This window comes from Erpetoichthys calabaricus, chromosome 1, assembly GCF_900747795.2.
Source record: "Erpetoichthys calabaricus chromosome 1, fErpCal1.3, whole genome shotgun sequence".
Lineage (NCBI taxonomy): Eukaryota > Metazoa > Chordata > Cladistia > Polypteriformes > Polypteridae > Erpetoichthys > Erpetoichthys calabaricus.
In genome coordinates, this window is record NC_041394.2 from 36,579,410 (window position 1) to 36,594,916 (window position 15,507).

Consider the following 15,507-nt stretch of genomic DNA (forward strand, 5'->3'; position numbering starts at 1 on the left):
ATTTCACTAACCTGTCTCAATGGAGACATCCGTCAGTTGTGCTGTTGGAGAGTAATTTCCTGACTCCTACTTCTCTTCCAGAATAAACACTGGCTACTTCGTCAAGCTAAAAGTCCTATGTCCAGCACCTCAGTGGATTTTCTGGACAATGCCTTCAGAAAAAGGTGGGCTAGCATTCTTCCATATTCTTTTTTTTTTAACTAACATAGCTAGGTGACTTTGAACAAATGTGATCCAAACAGAAATAAAAGCAAAAAATTATCTATTTCCGCACAAACCACATATAAAAGAAGGCAAGGGCAAAATTATTTTAAGCTATTACAGTTTATGCTCAAAAGTTTTATTAACTAACGAGGCTAATACAGGAATTTGTGAGTGCAGCATTTCAGTGTCCTCAGTATTATAAAAAGGCCACCCACATAACTGTATACCATAAGGTGTGTTAATGTGCATGGTTAGAGTGTCATAAGTGCTCACTCTGCCAAGTTCACAGGCAAAATGGCAAACAAGTAGTTTGTGATTTTTATCCATCCATTATGTCGACTGCATGATCCAGTTCAGGATCACATTGAGCACAAGTGATGAACTTATAAAGAACATTGCACACTAACACACTCTCATGACGAGCAACTTTAAAGTTTACAATTAAACTTAATGTAGGAGGAAGAGTAGAGAAAAGCCCATCTAAATACAAGAAGAACTTGGAAACACCACACGGACTAAAGAGCACCTACTCCTGGATTTAGATTGTGGAACCTGATTTATTTATTTTTTTAATTAATAAATAATTACAATTCTGATGATATATGCATTATAAGGTGTGACATGAAAAACCCAGGAGTCTAAAAGTTTTAGGTTCTTGCACTATTTGGCGATGGATGGATGGATAGATAGACAGTGTGGTAAACCAGCCTGAACACCCTACAGGGAGACGCCAACAGTTCCAAAACACACACACATTTGTTTACACTATTTACAATAGTCCAGCACACAACCCAGTGTTCCTGCACCAAACACCATTAAGTCTGGACCTTCCAACAGTCCTTCCTTCCTTCACCGCCTCCGTTCCTCCTTCCCGAGCTTTGTCCAGGTGTCCCTGGTAATCCTTTTGGCAGCACTTCTGGGTGTAGCGGAAGTGCTGACGTCCAGGGCTCCTCAATCCTCCAGGCGCCCCCTGGTGGTGGCCACGGGCCCCAGTAGGGTTGAGCTTCCATGCTCAGTTCCCATGTCCCCCATACAAACCAGGGTGGCTGCCTTCTCATGGTTCGGGGAGGCATAGTCCCTCTCCCGGTCCTTCCAGGCATCCCGGCTGGGCACAGCCCCCAGCCGACCGCCACAATAGATAGATAGATAGATAGGAAAGGCACTATATGATAGATAGATAGATAGATAGATAGATAGATAGATAGATAGATAGATAGATAGATAGATAGATAGATAGATAGATAGATAGATAGATAGATAGATAGATAGATAAGACACTATATCATAGATAAAGAGAGAGAGGTTAGGAGCACATGCTGATACAGTGCATTGCTGCACCCACCATATGATAATCAAACTCATGATCCCAGATTAGGACCTGAGTGCAGGTAACACCTCAGCACCACACTAGTTCAGATGGAATGGAACCAGTGTGAGTTTTTTTATGAAGGCTGGAGTGCCAATTCTGCCACCAACCCCCAGGTTTTTCCCTGCAGGTTAGATAGGGCACTATATAATAGATAGATAGGGCACAATATAATAGATAAATAAATAGAAAAGACACTATAAGATAGATAGATAGAAAGAAAGAAAAATAATTTCTTTCTTTCTATCAATGATATAGTACCTTATCTATCTAGAACTATCCATCCATCTATGATATAGTGCCCTATCTATCTATCTATCTATCTATCTATCTATCTATCTATCTATCTATCTATCTATCTATCTATCTATCTATCTATCGTTTGTAAACAATGGTGCTGTATCTTCAAATTGTATGAGACATCAGTCACTTAAATAATAAGAGTATAAATACAGCAGTGACACCCACCCTATTTCCCATTAAACAAGTAAATAAGTTAAGACTAATATCCTATTGTCTGACCCCTGTTAGAAAACATGTGCTTTAGTATTCCACTGGCAGCTGGTCTTGTTTCACTGTAATAGCCCATATACTGCAGGAATGAAATATAAGTCATAAAAAGATAATCCGGTGTAAACTGAGTAACAGGGTGGTACAAACTGTGTAGGTGTAGTTGTACTATTTGCATTTCATTCAGCCGTACTCTGAGAAGGTGAAATATCTCAGCTGTAAAAAGTATGCAAATCGCCTAAGCTGACAGAAAGCAGAGAAGGGCAACATGGCTACTTTTAGCTATTACAGACACCATTTGTGCTTCAGGCAGAAATAAGGTATGAGATGTTGTTTAATCAGTGCTTTGTTATCACAATTCCTCTGAGCCAATTGTTGTTTACACTGTGAGGTGACACTGAATTGTGAGAAAAAAATTGGCAGTGAAATGAAATTGAGAAAGAGAATAGGCATAGATGTAGTCAAAAAAACTGGTTTGGATCAAAAAGGGAAATTCAGAAACAAGTGACAAAACTACAGAGACAGCCAAAAACCAAAGTTAAAGGAGGGTAGTAATTCACAAGAGGAAGTTAAAGTCAAATCAGTACTAATTAGAACTTTTCTGTTTTTAACACTACTTCAATCCAGCAGTAGGCAAAATTAACTTGGGAGCCATCATTTTTTGTAGTTTTGGTGACCCGAGTGCATCACTACAACATTGTCAGGTCACGCATTGACAACGACAATATTGTGAAAAACACAGAAGAGCAGCAAAATGTCAGCACTCCCATTATCACAAAAACAGCATGGAATTTAATATAAAGAATGAAAGAATTTAATCCAAATATTCTCTAGTAACAGCAAAGACATCATTAGCATAATGATAAAAATATGAACACTACTAATGAAGTGGAAATAAAAGTAAAGACAGAATAAATTTATCAAAAACATAGAAGTTGATGGAAGTGCCCATTGTAATGCTATGTGTACATATTTTCCCTTTGTTACCCTCTTTTAGGTGTATTCACATATGATGCACAAAGCACCTACTGCAATAGCCATATCTGTCTGTCCATATAATAATAATAATAATACATTTTATTTATTTGTAGGCGCCTTTCTAAACACTGTAGGAACACCGAACAATAGATAAAACATAGATTATAAACAAAACTAAAATACAAAAATTAAAATCAGACAGAGCAGTTGTAATCAAAGTGATAAAGCAGTCTTAAACAAATGAGTTTTAAGTTTAGATTTGAAAAGTGAAAATGATTCAGTATGTCTAAGCTCAGGTGGTAGTGAGTTAAAGAGCTGGGAAGCAGAGCAACTGAATGCTCTGCTCCCCATAGTGGTAAGATGGGCGAAGAGGACAGTCAAGTGGGTGGAGGAAGAGCATCTAAGGGTACGGGAGGGAATGGCAACATGGAGGAGGTCAGACAGATATGGAGGGACAAGGTTATGGATAACCTTAAAAGCTAACAGTAGAATTTTGAATTGAATGCGGAACTTAACTGGAAGCCAATGAAGATGCTGCAAGACAGGAGTGATGTGGTGAATAGAGGGGGTTCTAGTAATGATGTGGGCAACTGAATTCTGGACCAGTTGAAGTTTATAAAGAGATTTGTGAGAAAGACCAAAGAAATGGGAATCGCAATAATCTAGATGAGAAGTGACAAGGCTATGAACAAGGAGAGCAGTGGTGTGAAACAACTTGACTACCAGTGGGCTGATTTTTTTTTTTCAAGGAAATTTGTCGAAACAGTTCAATTTTCATTGAGATATTTCAAAAACGGCACACTGCTTTTGAAAATTTAAAATCTCCCATTGAAAAGCATTGGTGAATTTGCAAACTTGTCAATCCTTAAATAGAGAAACATTCTGTGCGGCTTCAACTGTGAATTAGTCTACTGTGGCAATTTTACCTTCAGAATATAATGAGACCGAGTCTTCAGGGATTATTGGGAGTGAAAGAAAAGGACCACAAGATAATAGTGCGACAAAAGAATCAAAGTCCAGCCAGGAATGATCAAAACCAGGAGATCAAAAGGATACATGAGCAACCAAAGTACTGGGGCAAATCAAAAATCAAAGTTGAAAGTGATAAAGGAGATCAAAGGCCCGAACTAAAACCTAGCACTTGACCTACTTAATAAGCAAAATAACTACGACTACAGATTTTGAGCTTTATCCATCTGAGGGATAACACTACATAGAGTCATCTCCATCATTACAGCGGAACTTCACTAACATTAACAAATGGTATAACATTAAGTAAATTATAAAAATAAATCCTAAAAAGCCTGTAAAGACATCATGTAATACCACAGAGGGTGGTTACTCTAACTTGTATATTTTTTACATTTTTTTATTTTGCTCAATCGGCAGGCACTTCTAACAGCAAAGCAGTTAAACACCTGCATTCGTGAGCACTGAAGCAAATACGTCTCACGGGGGGGTTGGATTATTGAGTGTTACTATATAAGAAAGATATGACATTAGATATCTGTGTATTAATTGAGTTCACTAATAATGATATTCTTTATTTTATCCATGCGGTAGTAATGATATTGTTTACTTACTCACCACACTACAAGTTAAGTACCAACTCTTACTGTACCAGGATGCAGCAGTAGGTCTCGTTATATGCTAACAGTCTGGCTTCTGCCTCCACCCCATCCCATGCTTGTGTCTGTTGCTGTGCTGCATCTTCCACATCCCTCTGTCACTTCTCCTTCTCCTGCACATTGAAGCAGGTATGTGACATGTTGTCCATAAAAAGTACAAAAATAATAATAATAATAAAATAAACTTGCACAGAAATATAAGAAGAATTGGCTTGGTGACCCATTATGCTACAGTGGCTAAAAGAAAACAACCTCATGGCTGCATTATCTAAAGATTCTAATGATTCAGTTTTACTGTGACACTGTAATTAGTCGGCCATGTGCCATAATCCTTTTCAAATGCTTCCAACAGTTTCAGTTTGAGACTTCAGCACAAATTTTAAATCTCCATTAAATCTAGCTACTTCTTTGAAAAGTTTTATATTTTAGATTACACTAGATTATACAGTTAAAGTCCTAATTATTAGCCCCCTGTTCAAAACTGAACAAAACCATTAATTTCTCTAAGAACAATTACTACTGTTTAAAGTGTCTGAATTCCACCCCGATTATTGACTATATGGAGGCTGCATGTTCTAGTCATGTGTGTGTGGGCTTTTCTCACACATTTCATAGAAGTGCCTGTTTAATTAATTATCTATCCAAAGTCGGCCCCATGTGAGTGCATATGTGTGCACTGCATTAGACTTGAACCCTGTCCTGGGTTGTTTCCTACTTTTTACCAGTTCAGCCAGGATAGGCTTTGGGCCTCACAAGTTTGACAAGAAAGTTATTGATGTCTAATTAAGGTTTGAAAACCAACAAAATGTAAAAGAAAAAGGATAATAAGTTGAAGTCTCCCCAAAATATTATACAGTAATCCCTCCTCCATCGCGGGGGTTGCGTTCCAGAGCCACCTGCGAAATAAGAAAATCCGCGAAGTAGAAACCATATGTTTATATGGTTATTTTTATGTTGTCATGCTTGGGTCACAGATTTGCACAGAAACACAGGAGGTTGTAGAGAGACAGGAACGTTATTCAAACACTGCAAACAAACATTTGTCTCTTTTTCAAAAGTTAAAACTGTGCTCCATGACAAGACAGAGATGACAGTTCTGTCTCACAATTAAAAGAATGCAAACATATCTTCCTCTTCAAAGGAAACAGAGAGTAAAGCAAACAAATCAATAGGGCTGTTTGTCTTTTAAGTATGCGAAGCACCGCCAGTACAAAGCTGTTGAAGGCGGCAGCTCACACCCCCTCTGTCAGGAGCAGGGAGAGAGAGAGAGAGAAACAAAGTCAAAAATCAATACGTGCCCTTTGAGCTTTTAAGTATGCGAAGCACCGTGCAGCATACTGAAAAGCTGCACACAGAAGGTAGCAACATGAAGATAATCTTTCAGCATTTTTAGACGAGCGTCCGTATCGTCTAGGTGTGCGAACAGCCCCCCTGCTCACACCCCCTACGTCAGGATCACAGATAGTCAGCGCAAGAGAGAGAGACAGAAAAGTAAGCCGGGTAGCTTCTCAGCCATCCACCAATAGCATCCCTTGTATGAAATCAACTGGGCAAACCAACTGAGGAAACATGTACCAGAAATTAAAAGACCCATTGTCCTCAGGAATCCGTGAACCAGCAAAAAATCCGCGATATATGTTTAAATATGCTTACATATAAAATCTGCAATAGAGTGAAGCCGCGAAAGGCGAAGCGCGATATAGCGAGGGATCACTGTATACTAGCCATCCCCCACGGCTCCGCCCATGTAGTAATGAAACGGGACAGTGAGGAGGGCCCTGCCCAGCTCCCCACTCCTGACTTCACGCTTCCCTTTCTCCTTGGCCCACAGCCTCTGTCTCGGATTAGTGCAAATATATCGCTCCTGCATATACATGAGGTGCATTCAAATATAGACAGGAATTTCTAAGTTGCACTTATTGAATACAATGTAATGACTTACATACTATTTTTCTATGTAGTCTCCAGTCACTGCAGTACACTTGTTCCAGCACTCAGGAAACTTCTTAATCCCAGAAGATTAGAAGTCTTTTGACTGCATGTTGACCCATACTAACACAGTGTCAATAACCTCCTCATTTGACTTGAATTTATTCCCTCCTAAACATTCCTTAAGTGGACCAAATAGATGACAGTCTCCCTCTGAATGACTTGAACAAATCATACACTCTAAACTGAGAAAGACACTCATCCCCAACTGATTTTAAGTCTTGAATAAATCTGAGATGGAATGACATCTTTATTTGTCAAAAAATTAATAAAAATTCGCTGCGCAACACTACTGTGTACCTCCTGCTCCGGCATGTTGATTACAACTAACAGGAAAAGGAGGAAAAGAGCAGCTACCACTATTAACAACAACTTAAAAAATGAATGTGTTTGTCCAATGAGTTACGTCTACCTTGCACTCTTGCATGAAAATACCTGTTTATAACTGAACACCCTCACTTGTATATACTGTGTATATCTCTTATATATTTATTTCTCTTCTGGTTCGTCCTGCTTCCACTTCAAAACCGGACCCGCCCACACGCAACCGACACGGGCATTTCTCGATTCCTATTCGTCCTCTTCCATGTCATGCACTATACTGGCCTGCTGAGCATAATACATCCAACAAGTACTCCAGGTGCTGCCACAACGGTAAAGTAGCTTTACCACCTTTGCAGGAGCCACCTGTGTCTTTACAACAGCTACTTACACAGCAAACATCAGAAGCTAAAAATTATCGTGAACACATTCGAGGATACAACTCTTCTCTAGCGTTTGCTTCCATGGGTGCACAGATAACTCAACCTCCTGGCCACGGACCATACTGTTTTAAAATACACGGACAAATTTATCACCAAATCTCTCCACTATATGCTAACACTTCTACCTGTCCAGGATATGGACAGTTGTATATTTTTGACACAGCGTGAGCTACTGAAGTACGCTTACAAAATAAAGCAAAAAATTTACTTATCCAGCTAGATTCCATGCTCAGAACCATCAACCTCTTCGCTAAATCATACAAACACATGCATGAAATCGCTCAGTCCAATCCAACAGCATCTGTATGAATGGTTTTCAAGGAAAAACCTACGCAGGATTTACGATGATACAATGCCCCGACATGTCACACCGATGTTGCAGTGATTTTCGTCAGAGAAGATAGATAGATAGATAGATAAATAGATAGATAGATACTTTATTAATCCCAGGGGGAAATTCACATATTCCAGCAGCAAAAAATATTAAATTTAAGAGTAATAAAAAAAAAAATGCAGGTAAAAAAAAAAAACAGACAATGACTTGAAGATGTAAGATGGTGAACCGCATGCCGAAAGGGACATTTGCATCTATCCCATAGGCAACTCCTGTAAACAGATTTCCACGCTCAATATGAATTGCGATCCTATGGTTTACCCACTTTTATTCCCTTACGGAGACATTGGCTGGCACAAAGATTTACAACATGTTCCCGATAAAAGAACCGCCAAGCAAATGAGGCTTACTCAATGCCAATTTTATGCGTACAGATTAGCAATGAGGAATACATTCAGTATTTTGCACTCCAGCGGCAAACTATTCCAACAGTACGTCGTAGATGCGTATGTTAAAACAGAGGGCGCGCATCTCAACTATCTCAGATTACATCAACAAGAATACAAAGGACTATCAGACGCGCTGCAAGCAAACGCTGAAAATAACAACGTACGTGTAGGCAAATGATAATATTACCGTCCACATTCCAGGAAGTCCAAGATACATGCAACAAAACTATCAGGATGCCATGGCCATAGTATGTAAATTTGGAAAGCCTGATTTATTTATCACTTTCACATGTAATTCTGCTTGGCCGGAAATTCTACATGCACACTGCGTCTTTCAAGAAGTATTTATTTCTTCTTGATTTCTGAATTCCTTTCTTACCGTTTTCCGTTCCTATTCTTACACCGCCGTATGCTACGGCGGGCATCGACTAGTATATATGTATATATATATATATATATATATATATATATATATATATATATATATATATATATATATACATACACATATATATATATGTATATATATATATATATATATATATATATATATATATATATATAATATATATATATATATATATATATATATATATATATATATATATATATATATATATATATATATATATATATAATATATATATATGTGTATATATATATATATATATATATATATATATATATACAGTAGTCATTTAGCCCATTACAATAACAGGTGCTAGAACAGTAGTGCATAAACATTAGTAGGAACAGTCTATATTAAATGGCAAGGGACTTTGACCTCATTCTTTTTGTTGGTCATATATTTCTTTCTTTCAGCCTTTCTTTTGTTGCTGTGTACTTGCTGAGCTGACCGTTCTTCGTGGTCTGCTGTCTTGTATTGTGTGTCTTTAATTTTCTGTGACAGTAATACTGTCTTGTACGTCCGTAATATACCTATTCTCTGGCGGTAATACAGGCGTGCGCGTCGGTAATATGCCTTTAATCTCCTCTGACAGTAATACTGGCTTGTATGTGGCAGTAATATGAGTCACTGTATTGTGTACCTTTAATTTCCTCTCGCAATAATACTGGTTTGTATTTCCGTAAAACGCCTGTAACTTTCTGTGACAGTAATATCGCGCATCGCACCGTGCCCCGCGCATGCGCACTTCACCAGAAGACACATACACACGGACACCTGGACGCACACAGGGATTTTATTAAAGAGGATACTAGCTGAAATACTTGGCGTTGCCCAGGAAGAAAATAAAGTTTGTTTTTTTTTGTAATTGTTTGAGAAAAATATAATTAAAAAAAAAAAACACAACTTTAAAAATAAAAGTAAATTAACAAACAATGAAGACTCACTAATGTGTTTATCTTGCGGTCTTGTATGTATGTTATCATCTAGTTGACGATCGGAACTGGCCAACTCTATTTAATTTCAAAAGCAACAGGGGCGCAGTGGTGCTTAAACATAAAGAATGCTGTCAGTCACCTCCATTTCGCCCTCTGGTGGTCATCCTGAGTGTTAACTGGATGATAACATGCCTACATGACTGCAAGATCACCCCCAGAAGGGGGGTGGGTTAGGGTTGATTTCACCCTACAGTATTTTACAGTTAGGTCCATAAATATTTGGACAGAGACAACTTTTTTCTAATTTTGGTTCTGTACATTACCACAATGAATTTTAAATGAAACAACTCAGATGCAGTTGAAGTGCAGACTTTCAGCTTTAATTCAGTGGGGTGAACAAAACGATTGCATAAAAATGTGAGGCAACTAAAGTATTTTTTAACACAATCCCTTCATTTCAGGGGCTCAAAAGTAATTGGACAAATTAAATAACTGGAAATAAAATGTTCATTTCTAATACTTGGTTGAAAACCCTTTGCTGGCAATGACAGCCTGAAGTCTTGAACTCATGGACATCACCAGATGCTGGGTTTCCTCCTTTTTAATGCTCTGTCAGGCCTTTACTGCAGCGGCTTTCATTTGCTGTTTGTTTGTGGGCCTTTCTGTGTGAAGTTTAGTCTTCAACAAGTGAAATGCATGCTCAGTTGGGTTAAGAGCAGGTGACTGACTTGGACATTCAAGAATTTTCTACTTCTTTGCTTTAATCAACTCCTGGGTTGCTTTGGTTGTATGTTTTGGGTCATTGTCCATCTGTATCATGAAACGCCGCCCAATCACTTTGATTGCATTAAGCTGTCTTTAAGATAGTCCATGATCCATGCTACCAGGTATGAATCTACTCCCATCTCTGTCAGCTTGCTCCTAAGGAGCAGAGGTTGGATGGTGTTGAAGGCGCTAGAGAAGTCCAGAAACATAATTCTTGCGGCACCACTGCCTCTGTCCAAGTGGGAGAGGGATCGGTGTAGCATATAGATGATGGCATCCTCCACTCCCACCTTCTTAGACAAGCCAGATTCATTTTGGAACAAAGTGCTTTGGACTGATGAGACAAAAACTGAGTTATTTGGTCATAACAAAAAGCGCTTTGCATGGCGGAAGAAGAACACCGCATTCCAAAAATAACACCTGCTACCTATTGTCAAATTTGGTGGATGTTCCATCATTCTGTGGGGCTGTGTGGCTAGTTCAGGGACTGGAGCCCTTGTTAAAGTTGAGGGTCCAATGAATTCAACCCAATATCAACAAATTCTTCAGGATAATGTTCAAACATCAGTCACAAAGTTGAAGTTATGCAGGGGTTGGATATTCCAACAAGACAATGAAATGACCCAAAACACAGTTCTATCTACAAAGGCATTCATGTGTGTTCTGGAATGGCCATCACAGTCCCTAGACTTATATATAATCGAAAATTTATTGGATGATTTGAAGCAGGCTGTCCATGCTTGGCAGCATTTTGTATGGAAGAATGGTCAAAAATACCTCCATCCAGAATCCAAACACTCATCAAAGGCTATAGGAGGCGTCTAGAGGCTGTTATATTTGCAAAAGGAGGCTCAACTAAGTATTGATGTAATATCTCTGTTGAGGTGCCCAGATTAATGCACCTGTCTCATTTTGTTATGATGCATATTGCATATTTTCTGTTAATCCAATAAACTTAATGTCACTGTTGAAATACTACTGTTTCCATAAGGCATGTCATATATTAAAAGGAAGTTGCTACTTTGAAAGCTCAGCCAATGATAAACAAAAATCCAAAGAATTAAGAGGGGTTCCCAAACATTTTCATACAACTGTATATATACAGGTGTATATATATATATATATATATATATATATATATATATAGAGAGAGAGAGAGAGAGAGAGAGAGAGAGAGAGAGAGAGAGAGAGTCTTTTTAATGAAATGCAATTAACCAATCATCTTAAAACCAAAAAAAGATACTTTAATAAATCCATAAATTTGAACAAACAAATTAGAATATTTGTTATATCCATTAAAATTCTAAATGTAAAATCTTACAGATTTCTTAGAAATTTCCAGCTCCATACTGCTTATCAGGCATATGCTGACACCTGCTGGTAAATTCAAGTATTAACAAAGCTTTCACTCAAATGTGTCGTGTGCATTCTCTTCGGAGGTCCCAAACACACTTGACCTGAAAAACAGCAGCATCACACACACTAACAGAAAAGAAACCCAAATACAATGTTGTTTCATAATTAGATAAACTATTTAACGCAAACAGATTTTTAAAATTAATGTGTACATCGATTTGAACAAATGCCTGTGTAAGTGGCACGTATGAATAATGAATTTATTAATGACTAGTAACTAAATTAGTTTTAACTTGTTCCTGTAAAAGGAGTCGCTCTTTCTGACAGTGTTACTGCTGCTGCTTTCTGCCACCGTCCTTCAGGTGTCGGAGTCTTTTTTCAGCACACCAGTGGGTTACGAGTGCACCTGCTCATCTGAGACAAGTTTTGTCAAGACAGGTGTTTGACTTGTGTGACGATGGCAATACCCCCTCCACAACAAATGAGCTAAAGTTGCATTCCAAGCTTTGGCTTTGTTTTGTATAGAAGTTATATACTCTCCCCAAAATGCCCACCTGAGATACGACACTCTTCACCTTTCTGTACTGTTTTTTTATGGAAAGGACCATAGAATAGGAAAGGCAAAATCATAATAGTTAACCAAATCAAAAGATTAAAAACAGAAAGTCAAACAAATGTACACCTTATCCTTAACACTGTTATGTTTCAGATTAAATTTATTGTCATTTTTGAGCATGTTTTGGAGTGCTTTTTGCTTCCCAAATTAGGTTTTAGAGCTAAAGGACAGACTAGTATTACCCATTTTGCTTTGCTTCGACACACAAAACCTTTGCTTAAAAAGCAGCTGCCAGACACCCAAGTGTCAACGTCAGCTCAAGTGTCAAGTTTCTTTCCACTGGACCTTCTTGGAATGCAGTTTCTGGGTCTCATCAGCTAAGACTCATCAATCACAGACAAAGTGACACACAAATATGTCTCAGTGATGCACCATCTAAACACGTGGTCAGTAAACAAAGAGCCATAACTCAATAATTGGCAAAATTGTAGGACAAAACTATGCACCAGTTATCAATCAAAAGTTGGAATTAATGTGCACTCAAGAGACTAATGGCAAGACATCCATTCCTTCCTTTATCATCCATTGCCAACAGCGGATCTATGCTATCTCGACATGCTCGATGCCCTCGGTCTGGCCATAACTTCTTCTCAATAGCAGGGACCCCGTTGCCTTGGGTGTGGCCATAACAAAGGCTGGAATGATTCTTTTTACTCCAAAGGGTATCTTGGTGCTTTACTGGAATAGAAGAAGACTTGTCTGTATTGGAGTTAGATGAGGGTGCCACATGTCTAAACCTTACTTACGTGTAGCAAGTTGCAAAAGCAAAAGAGAGGGATTGTACGTAAAACGCACACATCGATCTTGCTAAAGATAGGAGTTGACTGACCATTGACTACCCAGCGGGCATAAATTGTATGCTAGCAAAAGAGGACAATGTGTGTAAAACCCCAAAGAGAAAACTCCATAATGCCCACAAGTACAAGGTGTGGCTAGGCAAAGAAAGGATGAAAAAATGCACTGAGCGTCCTTCTGTGTGTGCTGCGAAAGCCGACCTGAAAGGAACAAAGCATTGCCTGCATGCAGAGTCAACAGGAGCCAAACCATAAATGCTCCTATTTTAATTCTAAGAACTTGAGCATGGGAAAGGCGCTATATAAATAAAACGTATTATTATTAACTATTAATTGTAACTTAGTAGTAGGATAAAGCCAGCTAATGTGTTATGCTATTGGTATTAATGTAACTGAAAAGTAATAACGTTTGTGAAGAATTCACTTTTAGCTGTTAAAGTTTCTCATCCTAAATGTAGTAGCAAGGTTCAGAGCAGCATATTCTACACATAAACAGAAGCTGGTGAGGCAGATTAAACCAGTGTAGACGTGCACTTAGCAAAGCAATGCTACCATCATGGTACAGACACTAGAACCTTAATAACTACAGAACTTATGCATCTTGAGCACAAGAATTGAAAGATCAGAATTCATAAGTTATGTCTTTTTCTATAGGAGATAATAAGTTCAACTCAGATAGCATTATGTTTTGTGTTGTCTGTTATTGTTCTTCATTCTATTTATCTATATACAGTACATAGATATCTATATATACTTGCATATGTCCATCTTCTGTTATCCTTATGTTATGAATAAATTGTATTATTTGGTTGCAGCAAGCGTGTTTGGGTTATTGTTGAAAAATAATCCACCACCACATCTGAACTACAAATAGAGAAAATTAAAATTATGTTAATCAGTTGCACAGATCTCTTCATAGTTCTGGTATCTTGGTTGGAAGGTGAAACAGAGATCCTTCACTCATCTTAATTTCTTAACAGTTTCATAAAAAAAATGTATTTGCTATAATTGAATTATTTTTGCATCATTTCAGCAACATATTTGCTTATCATGACCCCCTCCATTTTGTTGACCAGTTGCATACCTTAAGCGACCCAGAGGTGCGTGGTTAGTGATGTCACTTTCTAGACAGTATAAAGGTAAATTTGTGTGCATCCTAATCATCCAAGGAACAAAACAAATTTTTGTGCTAGTGTTCCTAACAAAACAATTAAGCATTGTTTTCTCAAACTTTGATTTTCAGGTTTTGTGTTGGGTGCTGTCCAAAGTTCAGTTTGATCTCCGATTAATGAACTTGTCAGAAATTTTCACTTATGTCTAACCACCTGGTTCTTCACATAAAAATACTGCCTGTCTTCTTCAAGGCAGTAGAAACACTAATCAACTCATTATCCATTGGTACAAACAATAGTCTAATCCATAGGTGGGCAAAGTCAGTCCTGGAGGGCCGCAGTGGTTGCAGATTTTTGTTCCAACCCAGTTGCTTAATTAAAAACCAATCTGTGTCAATTATTTAATTTCATGGCTTGCTAGTGCTTTAACTCTGCCATGTCAAGTCATTCTCATATCCTAGATTTTTTTTCCTTTCTAAAGATATCATCCAAATGATTTGAAGTCTAAAACAGATGAGTAGTTCTCAGTGCTTCACTTTTTTCTCTTCACTTTCCTTCCAGGTATTTAATTAAACCCAGTAGTGCGTGATAAATACACACAGGTGTAAATGGGAACAAGCTAAATGGAGAAATGCTGCTGTCTTTTGTCATTTGCATCTTATTGCTAATAAGGAACAATTAAAACCAGGAATACAGCAGTTTAAGACTAAAATAAGCAATAAGGGTTCAAAATCTTAACGAGCAAGACAAGTAAAGTGATGCAGATGTGTTACTTCAGCAATAAGTGCTACTTATTAAACAATTGGGTTGGAACAAAAACCTGCAGCCACTGTGGCTCTCCAGGACTGAATCTGCCCACCACTACTCTAATCCTTCAATTCTTCTACAAACACACACATTTTTTTAAGTATCCACAATCACAGACAACCTGGAAATGTACAATGCTCACCTTTATGCTGTTGAAATGATTGTAGTGCTTGTGCAAGGCAATCACAGTTTTGAGAGAGAATGGAATCAGAAGATGGCATGGAATAGCCAGAATTCAAGCAAGGGCTCTAAGTAACCAGGAAGACAATAAATAAACTAAGCTCTGAAGATGTGGTCAGAATTGTAGTCAAATTATAGAGCTGTAAGTTGTAAGCCAAAAAATGGAACACATAATTAGAGCCCAGAAACACAAGACAGAAATCATAATCACAGAGCAGAAAAAGTTGTTGTGACTACTAAACTTAAAACTAATAATAAGAAATGACACTAAAAGTTCAGTTCTTTCGTGAATCCAGTCTTGAGTGACTAAG

General features: G+C 38.0%; 1 protein-coding gene across 1 annotated transcript in view; it reads left to right on the forward strand.

Moving 5' to 3' along the window:
* The window catches only part of gnsb (glucosamine (N-acetyl)-6-sulfatase (Sanfilippo disease IIID), b), a 77,892-nt gene that overhangs the window by 30,242 nt on the left and 32,143 nt on the right, over nt 1–15,507 (forward strand). Inside the window, exon 7 of the mRNA XM_028797816.2 lies at nt 82–164. Within this exon, the coding sequence (XP_028653649.1) occupies nt 82–164 (83 nt within the window). The remainder of the gene's footprint in view (nt 1–81; nt 165–15,507) is intronic.